The sequence below is a fragment of the Eucalyptus grandis genome, chromosome 8 (assembly GCF_016545825.1).
Source record: "Eucalyptus grandis isolate ANBG69807.140 chromosome 8, ASM1654582v1, whole genome shotgun sequence".
Classification (NCBI taxonomy): domain Eukaryota; kingdom Viridiplantae; phylum Streptophyta; class Magnoliopsida; order Myrtales; family Myrtaceae; genus Eucalyptus; species Eucalyptus grandis.
In genome coordinates, this window is record NC_052619.1 from 11,592,296 (window position 1) to 11,616,263 (window position 23,968).

Here is a 23,968-nt window from a genome sequence, read left to right on the forward strand (position 1 = left end):
GTTACCTGCTACTAGACGTCAAGCGTCTTTTCAGGTAACAAAGTTTGACCATCAATTTGGCCGCCGAAAGCAAAAACCCAAATTACACAATCCACAAAATTATTTTTAAAGATAAGCATGGAGTTGACCTGTTGACCCATCAAAGTGGGACTTTCCAAAGTCATGTTCCGCCGATAACGAGAAGAAGATGAGTAGACACGGTTTAGGATTTTATATACATGCTTTCAAGGTGGAGTTTGAGGAGAAATAGTTTGCTTAAAAATGAATATGTCGAGTTCGAGAATGGCGTGACGCTATGAATTCTCAATAACGTCGAGTTCATCGATAATAGTGATTATTGCATGAACACCAATTAATAATCGATCACGGGGTAGGTGTGATCGTCGCCGGCCGATCATAGTAACTGGCAAAAAGATTATGTGTAGAAAAAAATGAGCGCAAAATCTTCAACACCGATCACTTTCCTCGGGAAGTGTTTCGTCTCTCGTATGTCTCAGCGGAAGATAAGGGATTGCGCAATCGTTTGACTAAGGCCTTATTTGTTTATTTTTATTTATGTTTCCAGAACAAAAATTTATGTTCTTTTGTTTCAGGGAACTAAAAAAGAACATAAATACGTTTGGTAAAACCTTTTGTTATCGGGAACATATTTGAAATAGAAACAAGAAGTAGAAAAAGTTGTTTCTTATTTTAGGAATAATTATGAGAAATAATTTTTCTCTTTCCTCTTTTTCTCTTCTCTTTCTTTTCTTCTTCTTCTTCATTTTGCCGGTCACCAGCCTTGGTCATGGCTGGCATTGGCAACCGGCCAGACGAGGGCCGGCGACCTTGCCGGCCCCCGGAGATGCCAAGCCACGATGAGGCTTGGCGTCGCCAAGCTAGGGCGAGGCCGACCTCGCGCCGCCTTGGCGAGGTTGAGCCTCACCGGTGCCTCGGTGGCTAGGCGAGCCTTGCGAGGCCACCGGCAAGGTTCGACCTTGCCCAAGTGGCGCGAGACCGGCCTCGCTGGCTGGCATGAGGCTCGCCCGGCCATCGAGGCCACCGGTGAGGCTTGGCCTTGCCTGGATTTGGTGAGGCCGAGCCTCACGGTGGCCTAGCGAGGCTCCGGCGAGCTCACCCAGCCGGTCACCGGCTATCGCCGTGGCTGGCGACAGGCCACAAAGAGAAAGAAGGAAGAAAGAAGAAAGAAGAAAGAAGAAAGAAGAAAGAGAAAAGAAAGAAAGAAGAAAAAAAGGAAAAATATAATTAAAAAATATTGAAAAACTAAAAGAAACAACACAATTATACAATTTTACCAAACACATTTCTATTCCTAGAGTAGAAATTTTTTGCAGTTATCAAGCACATTCTTATACTCAGAAATTGTTCCTGGGAACAAAAAAAAAAAAACTATTTCTGTTCAAAAATTGTTCCTTGGAACAGAAACGTTATCAAACGCACCCTAATATACTTTGATTTCCCTAATAAAAATTAAGGCTGGAGGATCACTCACCAAAACCCTAATTGACTATATTTGAAAGCCTTCTCTCTCAACAAATAAGATGCACGTTCATGAATGTCATTAGTGGTTCGGTATCTTTTTGTGAGTTCAGTACCTGCCACATGTTTCTTCATAGAATATGGATTCCATCCCAAAAAATTAATAATTTGAAAAATATATTTTTAAAAATATATTTATGTGAAGATAAGGGATTGTGCAATCGTTTGACTAATATGCTATGATTTCCCTAATAAAAATTAGGGCTGGAGGACCACTCACCAAAACCCTAATTGACTATATTTGAAAGCCTTCTCTCTCTATATTAGCAAATTGGGTTTATACTAAAGGGCATAATTGTCATTGTATTGTTTTAGACCTAAACCCTATGTATATATTGTAAATTACTTCATCAATGCAAGTGAGTTCGCCCAATCTCTACATGGTATTAGAGCGGCGATTCTTGGAGCCCATCTCTCAAGTCTCGAAGAGGCCGTATCATTGATGCCGATTGAGCACTAAGTTTTTTTTTTTTTTTTTTCACTCCAAGTTCAAGGCCTCCCTCTCGCTCAACGCTTTGCTCTTTCGATCTCATCTCAAGTCTTGACTCTTGCCTCTTCTCACAAGTTCAAGAGCCAATCGTGAGTCACAATTTGTGACGAAAATCACATCAGAGGCTGGGGTATCACAATTTGCTCTTGCCTCCTCTCTATGGTATCATAATTTGTAGTATCAGAATTTGCACGAATCGGAATTTGCACGAATCAGAGGTTGCATTGGAATTTGGCAGTTTATGGTTTGGGAAAACGTGCTGGCCATTCGGACTGATATTCGCAATTATATTTGCACAAAATTTTTCTGTGGTGCTCGCTGTCTCAACCTCGGCGATATACCACTACCCAAATTCTGAAATTGCTTGCTTTCTCTGATCTTTTCGTCCTCAAGAATCGGTTCTTATGCAGATGTGAGGAGGTAATCATGGCAACTGAGTATCAAAACTCTTTAGCCATCGTTCCTGCACATGAACGGGTGGGTAGCCCTTATTTTTTGCATCATTCTGATAACCCAGGATCTAATCTCGTTGGCATGATCCTTACGGGTGACAATTACAACAATTGGTCTCGTGCCATGGAGATTGCCCTTTCCGCCAAGAACAAGATGGTGTTTGTTACTGGAGAAATAAAAAAGCCAGATGCAATAGATCCTGCCTATGCGTCTTGGATTCATGTGAACAATATGATTCTATCTTGGATCCTTAATTCCATCCATCCAGATTTGGTGCCAACAGTTATTTACACAGAGTCAATTGCAAATGTCTGGGCCGATCTTCGTGAACGTTTTTAGCCATCGAATGGTCCTAGGATTTTTCATCTCGAGCAAAAGATATGCACCCTTGCTCAATGTGACAATGCCGTGACTAAGTACTACAACAATTTGCGAAGCTGCTGGGATGAATTGAATAATTTGGATCCGTTACCGCAATGCTCTTGTTCAGCTCATTCTATCATCACCACACAACAAGAGAATCGGCGCTTGTTTCAATTTCTCATGGGTCTCAATCCGAGGTACGCTAGTGTTATTAGTCAGATTTTACTAATGAATCCGTTACCTAGTGTTGCACGTGCATATGTGCTAGTTCTTCAAGATGAGTCACATCGCCATATCCAATTGGACCGCCCACTATCCGACCAAACCAGCACTTTGCTTAGCACTCACGAAAATAATGCTCCACGACCATACACAAATTCCTCATACCATGGACAGCCCAGCTCTCTTGGTGCCCCCGCTCCGTTCGCTAACTTAGCTAAACGGACGAACACATCTTGCAGCCGAGAAAGATGTGCCCACTGTGGCATCCCGGGACATACGTGGGATGTGTGTTATCGACTTCATGGCTTCTCTCCTAACCACAAGCAACGCTATGGACAGCCATCTACTTCCTCCCGGCTCGCAGATAACAAGTCCATTCATACTTTTGATGCGGCACCTCCACCATTCACAAATGATCAGTATAAGCAGTTGATGCGCTTGTTGCAAGAGGTAAACATCCCGAAAGCCAACTTCTCAGGTAATGTTCTTGGCTTAACTTCGAATTCATTTAATTCCAATACTTGGGTCATTGACACTAGCGCCACCAATCACATCACATTTGAACCCCATTACCTTACAAACCCGACATACTATTCCTCTCCACATCCCACTGTTGGAATTCTGAATGGTGTTGGTGTCCCCGTGACATCACATGGTTCAGCCCCCCTTACCTCAACTATCTCTCTTGATCATGTCCTTTGCGCTCCCTCTTTCAAATATAACTTGTTGTTAGTTCCCAAACTCACTCAAACTTTAAACTGCTGAGTCATTTTTTTTTCCTAACTACTGTCTTTTTGAGGACCTCTTGATGAAGAAGATCATTGGTCGGGGCCATGAGCGTGGTGGTCTCTATTATCTGGAAATTCATATTGAACCTGCCGTTCTTTCTACTATAGCCTCTTCATCTCATCTTTGGCACACCCGCTTAGGACATCCATTTGAGTCAGTTTTATCTACTTTGCAACAAACTTTATGTTTTAGTCCAGCAAAACAATTCAGTCCATGTGATGCTTGTCATTTATCCAAGCAAACGTGTCTGTCTTTTGTGTCTAGCACTATTACTACTTCACGTCCTTTAGAGCTTATTCATGTTGACATTTGGGGACCTTATTCTCATTTTACACATAAGACATGTCGTTATTTTTTATCTATTGTTGATGATTATTTGCGCTATACTTGGATTTTTTTGCTTACCTTTTAGGACATTGTGGCACAAGTATGGTATGCCCTGTCAGAAGGGGTCCCTATGTACAAGCTAGTTAGCAAATCGAAGGCCCTAAAAAGCCGGCTAAAGTAGCTTAATAGAGATTCTTTCTCCAACTTATCGAGAAGGTTGCTGAGTCCAGGAATGTTTTTAGGTTAGCCCAGCTTGACCTTCAGTAGGACTCGACTAACGATCTCTTGGCAGAGTTAGAAAAGAATCATCGGAAGACCTTTGTGGAGCTGAGGAGTCAAGATGAGTCATTCTTAAAACAAAAATCCAGGATCAGATGGCTCGAGAATGGTGATAGGAATACTAAGTACTTTCACCATTTTGTCACTACAAGACAGCTGAGGAACATGATTCTTTCGGTTCTTGATAGGAATGGTAACTTGGTTTCCTTACGGAAAAAAAAATGGTAACTTGGTTACCGAATCAAGCCTAGTGCTGAACACTTTCGTCTCTCACTTTCAGGAGTTTTTCGCTGCTCGATCCCTTCCTTCCAGCCCTGCATTGCTAGACTTGTAGCAAGTTATTCGATGCCCTCTCAATGAGGAGCATATTAGTGTCCTCTCCGTCATTTCTTAGACAGAGAAATTCGTGATACCTTCTTCTCCCTAGCCTGTGAGAAGGCTCCTGGGCCATATGGGTTTGGTGTGGAATTTTTCAAGAGCAATTGGGAGCTAGTAGGGCCTTTGCTTATTGAAGCAGTTAAGGACTTCTTCGTCACGGGGGGACTTCTAAGGGAGATTAACAATACCATCCTTATACTGATCCCTAAAGTGCCAAATGCGACCTCGGTCAATGATTATAGACCTATTGCTTGCTGTAATACGATTTATAAATGTATCACCAAGGTCTTAGCTAATTGCGTCGCTACAGTTCTTCATGACACTATCAGCCCTTCTTAAAATGCATTCGTTAAGGGCCATCGCATCCAGGATAATATTCTTCTTGCACAGGAATTATTTGCTGGTTTCCATCTTCAGCTGTATTCCCCTAAATGTGCTGTTAAGGTTGATTTTCAGAAGGCCTATGACACGGTCGATTGGGACTTTCTTGAAATGGTCATGCGTGTATTTCAATTCCTGGACCATCTTATTAGGCTCATTATGGTATGTGTACGCACTCCCAAGTTTTCGATTTCCTTGAATGGGGAACTCCATGGCTTCTTCCCTAGTGGACGTAGCCTTCGCCAAGGGGATCCCATGTCCCCTTACCTCTTTACTTTGGTTATGGAAGTCTTCTCAGGCATCCTTAGTGCGTGTGCGGCGCAACCTGGGTTCAAATTCTTCTGGAGATGCAAGGCTACAAGATTATCTCATTTTTTCTTTGCGGATGATGTCTTTCTCTTTTGTTGAGCGGATATGAGTTCCATTTCTCTTCTAAAAGATGGTCTACATACTTTCTCTGTATGGAGCGGATTGAAGTCAAACAACAACAAGAGTGAGATATTTCTTGTAGGTGGCTCAGTGGAGTTATGGAATGAGATCAAGGATGCCCTTGGTTTCATTGAAGGAAAGCTGCCGGTGTGTTGTTTAGGAGTTCCTATTATATCCTTGAGGCTCGGCAAGGCAGACTGTGTGTCCTTAGTTGATCGTATAATGGTCAGGGTCCAATTCTGGACTCAGCGCTTTCTATCTTTTACTGGCAGGGTTTAGCTAATAAGGTCGGTCCTTCATGCCATCCAAGCTTATTGGACGAGTGTTTTCACAATTCCTGTTGTAGTTCTGGATTGCATTGAGCTGATTCTTAGACAACTCCTTTGGAAGGGCCCCGGCCTTGGAAATGGTGGCGCTAAAGTATCCTGGGAAGATGTGTGCCTTCCAAAGGAGGAATGAGGACTTGGAATTTGCAGATTGCGAGAATTCAACAAGATAGTGATGCTCAAGCACATTTGGATCCTGTTTACAGACAAGGAGTCCTTATGGTGCAAGTGGATCCACTCAACCTTCCTGAAACGGAAGAGTTTCTAGGTGGTTGCTCTTGGGCTTGGAAGAGAATCATTCACCTGAGATCCGAGTTTCGTCTCTACTTTCGATGGAGAATTGGAGATGGCCAGTTAGTCTCCATTTGGTTTGATCACTGGCACCAGAGAGGTCCTTTACATCTTATTTGCTCAGATCAAATGATATTAAATTACAGTTTATCCAGATTTGCCACGGTGGCTGACATTTTCTCACCGGCGGGACATGATTTCAAGATAGTAGTTGAATCTTGGGATTATCCCCTCCCTCTCCTCTCCAGAGCACCGGATCACTTTACTTGGACCGACAGCACTTCTGGTCTCTTCTTGGTCACCTCAGCTTGGCATATTATTAGAAGAAGGAAGGATAGGGTTAATTAGGCATCCTTTATCTGGAATAAGGTTATCACCCTGAGATATCAATTCAATCTCTGGCTCATTATAAATAACCGTCTTCCCATGCAAGCCTTACTTATGTCGCATGGCAGAATTGGGAGAGTGGTTTGTGCTTTTTGTAGGCTGATGCCGAATTCCATTGATCATCTCTATTTCGGGTGTCGCATTACTGCCAGCATGGCTTTCTTTTGGGCGGCTAAATGAAATCTCCCTTGGCGTAACAAGACATGGTTTGAAAACCTTTAGTGGGCGATGAAGTTCCTCTTTGGTAAGGACTTTTATCGCTCCATTGGCCGCTTTTCTTTTGGTGCTCTTTGCCACCTTATTTGGAGGTACATGAACAACATACTCTTCAGAGATCACACGGTCGCAGTTGCGGCGGTTAAAAATCATCTCATCAAAGTGGTGAAGGACAAGGCCTTAACTTTCAAAAACGTTGAGGATAATCCAAGAAACAGAAGACTCCAGCGTAATTGAGGGATAGATCCTTGCATCTTCTCTCCTCATCCGGCGGATCCTTAGTGTTCTTTGGAGTGGTTTAGAAACAGCTTGTGGTTGGGTCGCGGCCGTTGTCTTCTTGGGTGCTTGCTGTATGAAGGCCTTCTACCTTCTTCCTTCGGTTGGGGCCGTGTTCACCTTGACTAGTTTGGCTGCTGTTCATCTAAGGCGGTGACCCCTCCTTAGTGTTTTGTGACTGATTTATTACTTTGTTGTTTGTCCTTTGTTTTGGTTTGTTTGTCCAGGTTGGGTTCCTTTTGGCCATGCGTGGCCTCCTCTTTTCTCGTGTGCCTGTTGTTTAGGCTGTTATTCGCTTTGGCCGCTCTTGTGGAGTTCTTTTGCATCCGGCTCCTTTCCACTAGTTTAGACTTATTGTCTTCATGAGTGCAAGTTTTGTGGCGCCGGATCTTGTGTAATTGTTTGGCTCAAAGCTCAATATATTATTACTTCTGACCAAAAAAAAAAAAAAAAAAAAAAAGACTATGATTCGCTTCTTTACTTTTGTTGAAACTCAATATCAAACTAAAATCCAAAATGTTCAATCTGATAATGGGACTGAATTTCTTTCCTCTCGCTTACAAGAGTTTTTTTTGCGCACACGGTGTTCACCACCAACATAGTTGTCCTCACACTCCTCAACAAAATGGAGTTGTTGAGCGTAAGCATTGTCACTTGCTCAATGTTGCTTGTGCATTGCATTTTCATTCTAGCATACCTCTTCATTTTTGGGGAGATTGTGTCTTAACTGCTACTTATCTCATTAATAGATTACCTAGTCCTCTCCTACATAATAAAACCCCGTATGAACTTCTTTATGGCAAACCACCTTCCTATTCTCATCTTCGTGTCTTTGGTTCATTATGCTATGCTTCCACCGGTCATCTTCACTCCGATAAATTTGGTCCCCAATCTTGCCGATGTGTTCTAATTGGTTATCCGACAAACCACAAAGGTTACTGTCTCTATGACCTTCAAGACCAAACAATTTTTACCAGTCGCGACGTCATTTTCTATGAACAACATTTTCCTTTCCGTCAAACCATCAAACACACCACAACCGAACAGACCTCAGTACTTCCATTACCCATACCCGACCTTGGTGAAACGTACCCACCTCCCTCCACCCCGGTCCTTGCACCGACCTCCACTCCTCAACCTCCTGCACCCACGATCACACCATCACCAACTGAACCCGAAGCCATGCCTCAGCCATCTCGGCAACGCCATCCACCCGGATATCTTCGGGACTACTATTGCGCTATTGTGGCCTCCGATCAATCCTCTTTGGACTCTAAGGTAATTGAATCGGGTACTCTTTACCCTTTATCCAACTATTTTTTATACTTGCGTTTTTCACCCACTCATTGTGCCTTTTTAGCCTCTATATCCTCTGAATAGGAACCTCAAACTTATGACGCTGCGTGTCAATCTCCCAAGTGGTGGGAGGCAATGTCTTCTGAGATACAGGCTCTTGAAAAAAATGGCACTTGAGAAATGGTTCATCTTCCTCCTAACAAACATCCCATTGGATGTAAATAGGTTTACCGAATCAAATATAATTCTGATGGCACCATTGAGCATTACAAGGCTTGGCTCGTTGCAAAGGGTTATACTCAAACATAGGGGATTGATTACCATGACACATTTGCGCCTGTTGCTAAAATGGTAACTGTTCGCACTTTATTAGCTCTTGCTTCAATTCGTCATTGGCCTCTCTACCAATTGGATGCGAATAACGCTTTTCTGCATGGTGATCTTGACGAAGAGGTCTACATGAGGTTTCCACCGGGTTTTCATACTAAGGGGGAGAATTTAGTTTGTCGACTTAAGAAATCACTCTATGGCCTTAAACAGGCATTGAGGCAATGGTTTGCTAAATTCTCTTTTGCACTACTTGATGTTGGTTTTCAACAGTCAAAGGCGGACTATTCACTTTTTACATTAGTCCGTGGCTCTCTCTTGACCATTGTCCTTGTTTATGTTGATGATTTGGTTATAACGGGTGATGATGAAGTTATGATTCAACTTCTCAAACGATTTCTCGACACACGATTTCATATTAAGGACTTGGGCACTCTCAAATATTTCTTGGGCATTGAAGTTTCTCGTTCCAAGTTTGGGATTTTCTTGTCACAAAGGAAATACACTCTTGATATTTTGTTTGACATTGGTCTTCTTGGTGGAGGTCCTATTGATACTCCAATGGAACCCAATATACAATTTTCGGACTCCTCTCCAACTCTTAAGGATCCAGGTTCATATCGACGACTTATTGGTAGATTATTATATCTTATAGTAACTTGTCCAGATTTGCAGTGCAACATCTTAGTCAATTTATGCACTTTCTTCATGAAGACCATTGGAATGTTGCCCTTCGCATTGTGCAGTATCTCAAGCATGATCCTGGCACTGGTTTATTTTTCCCATTTGATTCAACTCTCACACTTAATGGTTATATAGATTTTGATTGGGCATCCTGTTCTACATCCCGACGATCTGTTTCTGGCTACTGCATGTTTCTTGGTTCTTGTCCTATCTCATGGTGTTCCAAAAAACAAACCACTGTTGCTCGTTCCTCAGCAGAAGCCGAATATCGTGCCATGGCATCTGCAAGCGTCTGCCGCATGCGAAATCACATGGCTTCACATGCTTCTCACGCATCTCCATGTCAACACTACCACTGCCAATCTTTTTTTGTGATAATAAAGCGGCCATCCACATCGCCACTAATCTTGTCTTCCATGAACGAACCAAACACATCGAGATTGGCAATCACTTGGTTCGTGAAAAAATTCAAGATGGCACTTTGCATACTCTTTATATTCCCAGTCACTCCCAACTCGCGGACTTGTTCATGAAACCGATCGCACATGATTTATTTTGTAATTTTAAGAACAAGTTGTTGACATGTTTACATTCACCAACTTGAGGGGGAGTATTAGCAAATTGGGTTTATACTAAAGGGCATAATTGTCATTGTATTGTTTTAGCCCTAAACCCTATGTATATATTGTAAATTACTTCATCAATGCAAGTGAGTTTGCCCAATCTCTACACTCTACAAATAAGATGCGCGTTCACGAATGTCATTGGTGGTTCAGTATCTTTCTGTGAGTTCAGTACCTACCACATGTTTCTTTCTCTAATCTGGAAACTTGTGGTCACTTGTTCAAATCCAATCCTTTGAATGCCAGCTACTTCAAGCTAGAGTCACTTTTTATAGGCGGACCGAACCGGTTTATGAAATTCATAGGCTATTTCATAGATCTCTCTACTAGTGCGCTTGAATAGTTAAAAAGACTTATCGATTGCTTCCGACGAGTTTCATAGATGACACCTCTTTAGCGCTTACAAGTATACAGCTCCAACTCTAGAGAAAGAGACCGAAGTGAGCGAATGGAGCCTTCAAGCAAACTCCACCGAGCTCATGTGCTGATCCTCCCTTTCCCCGCCCAAGGCCACGTAAATCCCATGCTCCAATTCTCCAAGCGCCTCGTCTCCAAAGGCCTCAAAGCCACCCTCGCCCTCACCGTCCACCTCGCCGGATCCATGTAGCCCGACCCCTCCTTGTCCATCGACCTCGAAACCATCTCCGACGGCCACGACCTCGGCGGCTTCCTAGGGGCCGAGTCCATGAGGCCTACCAGACGGACTTTCGGGTTGTTGGTTCGAGGACCTTGGCTGAGCTGATCCATAAGCTCGACCGCTTGGGCCGACCGCTCGACGCGGTCATCTATGACGGGTTCCTCCCGTGGGTGCTCGACGTGGCCAAGCAGTGCGATAAGCTTGGAGTGGTCTTCTTCACGCAGACATGCGCGGTCAACAACATATATTACCACGTGCAGCGCGGCTTGCTTCCGCTGCCGCTTCCGCTTTCGGAAGGCAGCGTCAGGGTCCCGGGGCTGCCGCCTCTGAAGCCGTGGGAGGCACCGTCGTACGTGTATAAGCTGGGGTTATACCCTGCCTCTTATGATATGGTGATAAACCAATTCACGAACGTGGACGATGCGGATTTCGTGCTCTTCGACACCTTCTACGAGCTAGAGAAAGAGGTACGTATTTACAATCATCTGCTGCTGCTTTCTCATCATAGACCAACGTAGTTAATCGCTGTCGGAACTCATTCTTGATGAACAGACTACTTTTTCTTGCAGTTTACTTGTTGTCTAACAGCTGAACATGTACCGTTCGTTAATATCATACCATGATTTCTTTTCTCCCTCGTGCAAAGTTTTGTTGGGTCATCACATTTGTTCTATTCAATCATGACTTAGGTTCTGTTTGCTTCGCAGAAAATAAATGATTTGAAAAATATATTCCTAAAAATGATCGTCTGTATCGTTTAAATAATTAGTCAAAGACAAATATTTTCTTTATCAACAATAATTTATGTCTAAATATTTTCATGAACGATGAAATATATATATTTTTCCCTTTATAAGTGATATAAGTGATCATTTTTAAGAAAATGCCTTTTAAATTATACATTTTTTTTTGAAATAAATGAAGCCTAAGCAAAGATTAGACAATGTCAAGATACATGAGCGCTTGGCTTGGATATTCGTCCATGTCCTTCTACCTTAATCTTAGAGAGCATAAATATTCTTTCCTTCTTTGGCGTTTCTGCATTTGGAGTCTTATGGCCGAGTCATATGCTAGGATGGCGCGTTCGTTTGCTTTGATCGATAAAGCTAATTTAGACTTCCGATGAAGGTGCATTAAAAAAATGGTGATGCCAAAAAGTTTTACGTGTCCAAATTTATGTTATAATATTTTACTCTATGATTGGCGTAAAAGTCGATGTGATCGCACCATATTTTATAAGGAAATATGGTGAATTGCGAAGGTGCCGAATATATATCAAGTTGGGATGTCACGGATGGGCACGCAAGTACGTCACCTTTGCAAATTTTCTTTCACGTAAGAAAAAATGGTTCATAAAAAACCATAAAAAATTAACAATTTTTACTTTCTATCGAATCCTTATAGTTGTGAAGATAGTCAATTCTTCACTTTACTTTGAAAAAATCTATACACGTGTTTTATCCTGAATTTAATCAAGAAATTAGTTATTCTTCTCGACATGAAAATTTTTCCCTCTCTCTCTGTCTCTCACCAATGAGATTAGGTTGTCGACTGGATGTCCGCCAATTTGTGGCCGCTGAAGACCGTCGGCCCAACCCTTCCCTCCCTCTACCTGGACAAGCGCCTCCCCAACGACACCGCGTACGGCGTCAACCTTTTCACCCCGACCACCACCTCCACCGTCTCCGCCTGGCTCCATCGCCACCCGCCCCGCTCCGTGGTCTACGTCTCCTTCGGCAGCATGGCCGACCTCGACCCCTCCCAGTTCGCTGAGCTCGCCCACGGCCTTGCCCTCGCTGGCCACCCCTTCATCTGGATCGTCCGATCTACCGAGCAGCACAAGCTCCCTCGGGATCTGATGGACTCGATCCCCTCGGAGGAAGCTCTAATACTCCCGTGGTGCAATCAACTGGAGGTCCTCGAGAGTGATGCGATCGGATGTTTTGTCACGCACTGCGGGCTCAGCTCAGTGGTCGAAGCGATCTGCCTGGGGGTCCCGATGGTGGCGATGCCTCAGTGGACGGACCAGCCGACGAACGCCAAGTTCGTGGAGGATGTGTGGAGGGTCGGGGTCAGGGCTAGGGCCGACGAGGCAGGGGTCGTTGGGAGAGAGGAGGTGGAGAGGTGCGTGAGAGAGGTGGTGGGAGGAGGAGGGAGAGGGAGAGAGGTGACGGAGAGCGCGAGGATGTGGATGGAGACGGCGAAGGCAGCGATGGCAGAAGGCGGGAGCTCGGATCGGAACATCGATGAGTTCGTGGAGGAGCTTGTGAGTCGTGCATCAGTAGAGTAGAAGTGTGACATCCTAAATTTTCCTTCTATATATTATGTGGGCAATTATTTTGTTATATGGAAATTAAATTTTAGACTAAAATTAAGGTAAAACACCATTATGGTGTCAAAGATGAGTCTTATCTCGTACAAAGTATAAAGTATGCTCAACATTTTATTTGGCATTAGATTGAGCGTTCCTTGGATTACATAAATTTTAATGGAAGTTTTTTTATAATTATAAAAGTGCCACTAAATTAATGAATATTAGGACAATGCCATGTCGTGGCATGATTATTATACATTGAAAATGCCTAAACATACCTTTAGATTACGCAAACATTAATTAATCTATACATAAGGCTCATATGCTTTCACATATTTATTAATATCTCTTTCTTCCCCTCTCTCATAGCCACTTATCACCCATATAAGTTGCCGCATTTCCTAAATTCCTAACCATATGTTTTAATCAAGAGATGACATCATCATGATATCACCTTAACCTTGGTTAGTTGATACATTGAATGTAAAAAAATTGTGACTTATTTCTTATTTCCTTACTAACCACTTGTTACTAAAATCTAACGCCTTATTCCTCACCTTGTCTAGATGGCATCATCATGATATCACCTTAACCTTGGTTAGTTGATACATTGAATGTGAAAAAATTGTGACTTATTTCTCATTTCCTTACTAACCACTTTTTACTAAATCTAACGCCTTATTCCTCACCCTGTTTGCTGATCTAAAAACTTAAGCTAATTGGGGAGGCAAATGGGCTTTGGTAAGATTTGAACTCAAGACCTCCAGTTCTGAAGCAATGTGAGATTTAATGCGATCATTGCTAATTGTTCTAAAAATTTAAGCTATTAGATTAAGGCACAATTTATTATTTAAATATTCTAACAAAGATATCTCATGTATCCAAGAGCCATGGTTCAAAGAGTCTCCATTTAGGATACATTGACAACACTAGCATAAGCAAGTTTAGCTATTCCATCTTATCAATCAAGGTTTCAACTTGATATTTGCTGCAAATAAAATCAAAGATTATACCTAATTCAGTGATAATGTTACCAAATTTGAACTCGATGGATGGCTTGCGAGGGTGGTGGCGGGCAGTGTGCTCACGGTGTTCGGCGAAGGACACTTGGTGTGGGAAGCCCAGCTCGGTGGGGCTTGCGAATTGGGACTTGTTAAGGCTGTGCAATGTCAGGTTGGTGATGGCTGGTTGTGGCTCGTTTCCATGGCGCCTCGGCTCAGGCCGTCTCTTGGTGGAGAGTGGGCCGTAGCGATTGCTTCGTCAGGAAACTTGCAAAAATAGAGAACAACCCTGAGGTGGCTGAGCAATAGCGGCGTTGTGGGATGGAGTTGGATGGCGGGGCAGTGAGGTCGGCGAGACCGATGCAGCGCCGGTGGGGGCAGGGACTGGGACTGGTGGCAAAGGCAATGATGGGTGACGGCTCGGCAAGTGTGGCACTGCGGACCAGCAGAGGAACAACAACGGGCCGCTGTGATCGTGGACCAGTGTCGCGGGTTTGAGCAGGCTGCGACGTTGGTGTGGTTTGCAGTAAAGCTCGGTCCGACGCCATTGGAGGAAGCAGTAGTGACAACAATGTCACTGAGGCAAAGGAAACAGCGAAGCCGGCCAGTGACTGCTCTGTTGAGGGGGTCACGGCCAAGAAGGACCTGGCCTGGCCGTAGTTTGCGGTGACAAGGAAGAACAGCCGAGAAAGGGGGTATCGATCGGGGCTCCCTCACCCTCTCTCTCAATCTCTTACTTGTGTTTTTTGAATTCTCTATTGTGAATTGACGAGTTATGAGGCATAGATGCATATTTATAATGCTTACTTAGGTTTAATTCACTCTTGCGGGCTTAATTTCGTCCTTACAACTTGATGAGCTCTAATAAAGAGATCTCTAATTTGGAAACTCGTGGTCACTTGTTCAAATCCAATCATTTGAATGCAAACTACTTCGAGCCATAGTCACTTTTATAGGCGGACCGAATTGGTTTATGAAATTTATAGGATATTTCATAGATCTCTCTACTACTGTGCTTGTATAGTTAGAAAGATTTATAGATTGCTTCCGACGAGTTTCATAGATGACATCTCTTTAGCGCTTACAAGTATACAGCTCCAACTCTAGAGAAAGAGAGAGAAGTGAGCTAATGGAGCCTTCAAGCAAAACTCCACCGAGCTCATGTGCTGATCCTCCCTTTCCCCGCCCAAGGCCACATAAATCCCATGCTCCAATTCTCCAAGCGCCTCGTCTCCAAAGGCCTCAAAGCCACCCTCGCCCTCACCGTCCACCTCGCCGGATCCATGCAGGCCGACCCCTCCTCATCCATCGACCTCAATTGTTCACTTTATTTTGAAAAAATCTACACACGTGTTTTATCCTGAATTTAATTAAGAAATTAGTTATTCATCTCGACATGAAAATCGTTCCCTCTCTCTCTCTCACCAATGAGATTAGGTTGTCGACTGGATGTCCGCCAATCTGTGGCCGCCAAAGACCGTAGGCCCCACCCTTCCCTCCCTCTACCTGGACAAGCGCCTCCCCAACGACACCGCGTACGGTGTCAACCTTTTCACCCCGACCACCACCTCCACCGTCTCCGCCTGGCTCCGTCGCCACCCGCCCCGCTCCGTGGTCTACGTCTCCTTCGGCAGCATGGCCGACCTCGACCCCTCCCAGTTCGCCGAGCTCGCCCACGGCCTTGCCCTTGCTGGCCACCCCTTCATCTGGATCGTCCGATCTACCGAGCAGCACAAGCTCCCTCGGGATCTAATGGACTCGATCCCCTCGGAGGAAGCTATAATCTTCCCGTGGTGCAATCAACTGGAGGTCCTCGAGAGCGATGCGATCGGATGCTTTGTCACCCAACTGCGGGCTCAACTCAGTGATCGAGGCGATCTGCCTGGGGGTCCCGATGGTGGCGATGCCGCAGTGGACGGACCAGCTGACGAACACCAAGTTCGTGGAGGATGTGTGGAGGGTCGGGGTCAGGGCTAGGGCCGACGAGGTAGGGGTCGTTGGGAGGGAGGAGGTGGAGAGGCGCGTGACGGAGGTGGTGGGAAGAGGAGAGTGAGGGAGGGAGATGGCGGACAGCACGAGGAGGTGGATGGCAGCAGCGAAGGCGGCGATCGCGGAAGGCGGGAGCTCCGACCGGAACATCGATGAGTTCGTGGAGGAGCTGATGAGTCGTGCGTCGATAGAGTAGTAGAAGAACAATACATAAGATTGATTCGAGTATTTATGTCAAAGTAAGGTTTGAGATCACAATCACCGCCCTATGCGGCTGGATTCTTCATGATGGACATACTAATATGGCCTCTCTTTTCCTCGCTTTTTTCATACAAAAAAAAAAAGGACAAGATTAAAGGAAGAAAAATCTAGGGCAGGACATAATGAGGGTAATCTTGATTCTCAAGTACCAGAATAAGAAGAAAAATGAAAACATTCTTCTAGGATGATAGACAATCATGGTTTCAAGCGATTGTGAATTGAAAGTAACAAGATGATAAACTTTCGAGATACATATGTGAATTATATTAGAAAAATTCCAATTAGCGATTTCCTCAAACGAAGGTATCGAATTTTTGTTGCACATGTCCAGCATAAACAATCACGAATGAAACGAGCATGTTTCAAGGTTGTAACACTTTTTCCCTCCTTCTACAAGAATGAAATGGAAATGAAAATCCTTCACCACGTTAATACCTGCTTGTCGGCCTCTATGCGCATCTACTTGGCATTCGTTTCGCGGTCGTTGCACTTGGTTCGGTGATATGAACGTTGTCATGCAAGAATTGCAATATGATAAACAGTGATATGCTCTCAACTTTTGGGTCGCGATCCTGTTTTTCTCGACAATCTCTTATTTGACGGACAATTCCCTACGATAACAGGGCCGCAAATTGTAGCCATGCACCTTGTAATCAGATTAAGATCGCTAGATGCGTCTGATCATATCTCATATATAGTGGATAAGACTGAGCATATGCTCAGCATTTCATCACTAGTCACTACTAAGTAGCTGCACGTTACTTGCGACTAGACGTCAATCTTCTTTTCAGATAACAAAGTTTGACCGTCAATTTGGCCGCCGAAAGCGAAAACCCAAAAATTTCACAATCCACAAAATTATTTTTAAAGATAAGCATGGAGTTGACCTGTTGACCCATCAAAGTGGGACTTTCCAAAGTCATGTTCCGCCAATAACGAGAAGAAGATGAGTAGACACGGTTTAGGATTTTATATAAATGCTTCCAATGTGGAGTTTGAGTAGAAATAGTTTGCTTAAAAATGAATATGTAGATCGAAGTGGTTGTACCATACGGCGAAAGTTCGGGTATGGCGTGACGCTTTGAATTCTCAATAACGTCGAGTTCATCGACAATAGTGATTATTGCATGAACACCAATTAGTAATCGATCACGGGGTAGGTGTGATCGTCGCCGGCCGATCAGAGTAACTGGCAAAAATATTATGCGTAGAAAAAAATGAGCAGAAAATCTTCAACACCGATCACTTTCCTCGGGAAGTGTTTTGTCTTGCGTATGTCTCAAAGGGATTGCGCAATCGCTTGACTAAGGCCCTATTTGTTTATTTTTATTTATGTTTCCCATAGTAAAAATTTATGTTCTTTTGTTCCAGGGAACAAAAAAAAGAACATAAATATGTTTGGTAAAACTTTTTGTTCTCGGGAATAGATTTGGAACAGAAACAAGAAATAGAAAAAAGTTGTTTCTTGTTTCAGGAATAATTCCGAGAAACAATTTTTCTCTTTCCTCTTTTTTTCTTCTTCTTCTTTCTTTTGCCGGTCACCAGCCTTGGCCATGGCTGACGTCGGCAATCGGCAGGGCTGGCGACCTTGCCGGCCCTAGGAGATGCCGAGCCAATGCGAGGCTTGGCGTCGCCAAGCTAGGGCGAGGTCGACCTTGCGCTGCCTTGGTGAGGTTGAGCCTCATTGGTGGCCTCGGTGGCCAGGCGAGCCTCGTGAGGCCACCGACGAGGTTCGACCTTGGCCAGGAGGCGCGAGGCTCGCCTTGGCCACCGAGATCATTAGTGAGGCTCGGCCTAGCAAGGCTTCGGTGAGCTTGCCCAGTCGGTCGCCGGCTGCCGCCGTGGTTGGCGACCGGCCATAAAGAGAAAGAAGAAGGAAGAAAGAAGAAAGAAGAAAGAAAGAAGAAAAAGGAAAAAAAAAAATATTGAAAAATATTGAAAAACTAAAAGAAAGAACAAAATCATACAATTTTACCAAACACATTTCTATTCCTGGAGTAGAAATTTTTTGTAGTTACCAAGCACGTTCTTATACTTAGAAATTATTCCCGGCGACAGAAACAAAAAAAAACTATGTCTGTTCAAAAATTGTTGCTCGGAGCAGAAACGTTATCAAATGCACTTTAATATGCTCTGATTTCCCTAATAAAAAATTAAGGCTGGAGGATCACTCACCAAAACCCTAATTGACTATATTTGAAAGTCTTCTCTCTCTACAAATAAGATGCACGTTCACAAATGTCATTAGTGGTTCAGTATCTTTTTGTGAGTTCAGTACCTGCCGCATGTTTCTTCATAGAATATGGATTCCGTCCAAAAAAATTAATAATTTGAAAAATATATTTCTGTGAAGATAAGGGATTGCGCAATCGTTTGACTAATATGCTATGATTTCCCTAATAAAAATTAGGGCTGGAGGACCACTCACCAAAACCCTAATTGACTATATTTGAAAGCCTTCTCTCTCTATATTAGCAAATTGGGTTTATACTAAAGGGCATAATTGTCATTGTATTGTTTTAGCCCTAAACCCTATGTATATATTGTAAATTACTTCATCAATGCAAGTGAGTTTGCCCAATCTCTACATGGTATCAGAGCGGCGATCCTTGGAGCCCATCTCTCACGTCTCGAAGTGGCCATAGCATTGATGCCGATCAAGTGCTAAGGATTTTTTTTTCACTCCAAGTTCAAGGCCTCCCTCTCGCTCAGTGCTTTGCTCTTTCGATCTCATCTCAAGTCTTGACTCTTGCCTCTTCTCACAAGTTCAAGAGCCAATCGTGAGTCACAATTTGTGATGACAATCACATCAGAGGCTGGGTATCACAATTTGCTCTTGCCTCCTCTCTGTGGTATCAGAATTTGCACAAATTGGAATTTGCACGAATTAGAGGTTGCATCGGAATTTGGCAGTTTATGGTTTGGGAGAACGTGCTGGCCATTCGGACTGATATTCGCAATTATATTTGCATGAACTTCTTCTGTGGTGCTCACCGTCTCAACCTCGGCGATATACCACTACCCAAATTCTGAAACTGCTTGCTTTCTCTGATCTTTTTGTCCTCAAGAATCGGTTCTTATGCAGATGTGAGGAGGTAATCATGGCAATTGAGTATCAAAACTCTTCAGCCACCGTTCCCGCACATGAACGGGTGGGCAGCCCTTATTTTTTGCATCATTCTGATAACCCATAATCTAATCTCGTTGGCATGGTCCTTACGGGTGACAATTACAACAATTGGTCTCGTGCCATGGAGATTGCCCTTTCCGCCAAGAACAAGATGGTGTTTGTGACTGGAGAAATAAAAAAGCCAGATGCAACAAATCCTGCCTATGCATCTTGGATTCGTGTGAACAATATGATTCTATCTTGGATCCTTAATTCCATCCATCCAGATTTGGTGCCAACAGTTCTTTACACAGAGTCAGTTGCGAATGTCTGGGCCAATCTTTGTGAACGTTTTTCGCCATCAAATGGTCCTAGAATTTTTCATCTCGAGCAAAAGATATGCACCCTTGCTCAATGTGATGATGTCGTGACTAAGTATTACAACAATTTGCAAAGCTGCTGGGATGAATTGAAAAATTTGGATTCGTTACCGCAATGCTCTTGTTCGGCTCATTCTATCATCACCACACAACAAGAGAATCGGCGCTTGTTTCAATTTCTCATGGGTCTCAATCCGAGGTATGCTAACGTTATTAGTCAGATTTTACTAATGAATCCGTTACCTAGTGTTGCACGTGCATATGCACTAGTTCTTCAAGATGAGTCACATTGCCATATCCAATTGGATTGCCCACTATCTGACCAAACCAGCACTTTGCTTAGCACTCATGAAAATAATGCTCCACGGCTGTACATGAATTCCTCATACCATGGACAACCCAGCTCTCTTGGTGCCCTCGCTCCGTCCGCTAACCTAGCTAAACGGATGAACACGTCTCGCAGCCGAGAAAGATGTGTCCATTGTGGCATCTCGGGACATACACGGGATGTGTGTTATTGACTTCATGGCTTCCCTCCTAACCACAAGCAATGCTGTGGATAGCCATCTACTTCCTCTCGGCTTGCGGATAACAAGTCCAGTCATACTTATGATGCGGCACCTCCACCATTCACAAATGATTAGTATAAGCAGTTGATGTGCTTGTTGCAAGAGATAAACATCCCGAAAGCCAACCTCTCAGGTAATGTTCTTGGCTGAACTTCGAATTCATTTAATTCCAATACTTGGGTCATTGACACTGGCACGACTAATCACATCACATTTGAACCCCATTATCTTACAAACCCAACATACTATTCCTCTCCACATCCCACTATTGGAATTCTGAATGGTGTTGGTATCCTTGTGACATCACACGGTTTAGCCCCCCTTACCTCAATTATCTCTCTTGATCATGTCCTTTGCGCTCCCTCTTTCAAATATAACTTATTGTCAGTTTCCAAACTCACTCAAACTTTAAACCGCTCAATCATTTTTTTATCCTAACTACTGTCTTTTTCAGGACCTCTTGATGAAGAAGATCATTGGTCGGGGCCACGAGCATGGTGGTCGCTATTATCTGGAGATTCCTACCGAACCTGCCGTTCTTTCTACTACAGCCTCTTCATCTCATCTTTAGCACACCCGCTTAGGACATCTATCTGAGTCAGTTTTATCTACTTTGCAACAAATTTTATGTTTTAGTCCAGCAAAACAATTCAGTCCATGTGATGCTTGTCATTTATCCAAGCAAATGAGCTTGTTTTTTTTTTTTTTTTTTTTTGGTGTCTAGCACTATTACTACTTCACGTCCTTTTGAGCTTATTCATGTTGACATTTTGGGACCTTATTCTCATTTTACACATAAGACATGTCGTTATTTTTTATCTATTGTTGATGATTATTCGCGCTATACTTGGATTTTTTTGCTTACTTTTAAGTCTGATGCAATTGACTCTATGATTCGCTTCTTTACTTTTGTTGAAACTCAATATCAAACCAAAATCCAAAATGTTCAATCTGATAATGGGACTGAATTTCTTTCCTCTCGCTTACAAGAGTTTTTTTGTGCACATGGTGTTCACCACTAACGTAGTTGTCCTCATACCCCTCAACAAAATGGAGTTGTTGAGCATAAGTATCGTCACTTGCTCAATGTTACTTGTGCATTGCGTTTTCATTCTAGCATACCTCTTCATTTTTGGGGAGATTGTGTCTTAACTGCTACTCATCTCATTAATAGACTACCTAGTCCTCTCCTACACAATAAAACCTGTATGAACTTCTTTATGGAAAACCACCTTCTTATTCTCATCTTTGTGTCTTTGGCTCATTATGCTATGCTTCCACTGGTCATCTTCACTCTGATAAATTTGGTCCCTAATCTCGCCGATGTGTTCTAATTGGTTATTCGACAAACCACAAAGGTTACCATCTCTATGACCTTCAAGACCAAACAATTTTTACTAGTCGCGACGTCATTTTTTATGAACAACATTTTCCTTTCCGTCAAACCATCAAACACACCACAACCGAACAGACCTCAGTACTTCCATTACCCATACCTGACCTTGGTGAAACGTACCCACCTCCCTCCACCCCAGTCCTTGCACCGACCTCCACTCCTCAACCTCCTGCACCCACGATCACACCATCACCAACTGAACCCGAAGCCATGCCTCGGCCATCTTGGCAACGCCACCCACTAGGATATCTTCGGGACTACTACTGTGCTATTGTGGCCTTCGATCAATCCTCTTCGAACTCTAAGGTAACTGAATCAGGTATTCTTTACCCTTTATCCAACTATTTATCATACTCGCGTTTTTCACCCACTCATCGTGCCTTTTTAGCCTCCATATCCTTTGGACAGGAACCTCAAACTTATGACGCTGTGTGTCAATCTCCCAAGTGGCGGGAGGCAATGTCTTCTGAGATACAGGCTCTTGAACAAAATAGCACTTGGGAAATTGTTCATCTTCCTCCTAACAAACATCCCATTGGATGTAAATGGGTTTACCGAATCAAATATAATTCTGATGGCACCATTGAGCGTTACAAGGCTCGGCTCGTTGCAAAGGATTACACTTAAACAGAGGGGATTGATTATCATGACACATTTGCGCCTGTTGCTAAAATGGTAACTGTTTGCACTTTATTAGCTCTTGCTTCAATTCATCATTGGCCTCTCTACCAATTAGATGTGAATAACGCTTTTCTGCATGGTGATCTTGACGAAGAGGTGTACATGAGGTTTCCACCGGGTTTTCATACTAAGGGGGAGAATTTAGTTTGTCGACTTAAGAAACCACTCTATGGCCTTAAATAGGCATCGAGGCAATGGTTTGCTAAATTCTCTTCTGCACTACTTGATGTTGGTTTTCAACAGTCAAAGGCGGGCTATTCACTTTTTACATTAGTCCGTGGTTCTCTCTTGACTATTGTCCTTGTTTATGTTGATGATTTGGTTATAACGGGTGATGATGAAGTTATGATTCGACTTCTCAAACGATTTCTTGACACACAATTTCGTATTAAGGACTTGGGCACTCTCAAACATTTCTTGAGCATTGAAGTTTCTCGTTCCAAGTCTAAGATTTTCTTGTCACAAAGGAAATATGCTCTTAAATTTTTGTTTAACATTGGTCTTCTTGGTGGACGTCCTATTGATACTCCAATGGAACCCAATATACAATTTTCGCACTTCTCTCCAACTCTTAAGGATCCAGGTTCATATTGACGACTTATTGGTAGATTATTATATCTTACGGAACTCGTTTAGATTTACTCTTTGCAATGCAACATCTTAGTCAATTGTTGCACTCTCCTCACGAAGACCATTGGAATGCTGCCTTTCGCATTGTGCGGTATCTCAAGCATGATCCTGGCACTGGTTTATTTTTCCCATATGATTCAACTCTCCAACTTAATGGTTATATAGATTATGATTGGGCATCCTGTTCTACATCCCGACGATCTGTTTCTTGGTTCTTGTCCTATCTCATGGCGTTCCAAAAAACAAATCACTGTTGCCTATTCCTCAGCATAAGCCGAATATCGTGCCATGGCGTCTGTTGCATGCGAAATCACATGGCTTCACATGCTTCTCTCGAATCTCCATGTCAACACTACCACTGCCAATCTTTTTTGTGATAATAAAGCGGCCATCCACATTGCCACTAATCATGTCTTCCACGAACGAACCAAACACATCGAGATTGACTGTCACTTGGTTTGTGAAAAAATTCAAGATGGTACTTTGCATACTCTTTATATTCCCAGTCACTCCCAACTCGCGAACTTGTTCACGAAACCGTTCGCACGTGATTTATTTTGTAATTTTAAGAACAAGTTGTTGACATGTTTACATTCACCAACTTAAGGGGGAGTATTAGCAAATTGGGTTTATACTAAAGGACATAATTGTCATTGTATTGTTTTAGCCCTAAACCCTATGTATATATTGTAAATTACTTTATCAATGCAAGTAAGTTCGCGCAATCTCTACACTCTACAATAAGATGCGCGTTCACGAATGTCATTGGTGGTTCAGTATCTTTCTGCGGGTTCAGTACCTACCACATGTTTCTTTCTCTAATTTGGAACCAATCCTTTGAATGTGAACTATTTCCAGCCAGAGTCACTTTTATAGGCGGACCGAACTGGTTTATGAAATTCATAGGCTATTTCATAGATCTCTC

At 43.2% G+C, this 23,968-nt stretch overlaps 1 protein-coding gene and 1 pseudogene across 1 annotated transcript; both read left to right on the forward strand.

The window, feature by feature from the left end:
• Positions 1–10,470: 10,470 nt before the first annotated feature.
• Positions 10,471–14,802, forward strand: LOC104416285 (UDP-glycosyltransferase 74F2). Its single transcript, XM_018860070.2, is given in 3 exon segments — positions 10,471–10,759; positions 10,762–11,180; positions 12,257–14,802. Coding segments are annotated over 3 exon segments (1,401 nt in total). The 5' UTR covers positions 10,471–10,524; the 3' UTR covers positions 13,004–14,802.
• A 675-nt stretch (positions 14,803–15,477) lies between these two features.
• Positions 15,478–16,310, forward strand: LOC104416286 (annotated as a pseudogene).
• Positions 16,311–23,968: the final 7,658 nt, after the last annotated feature.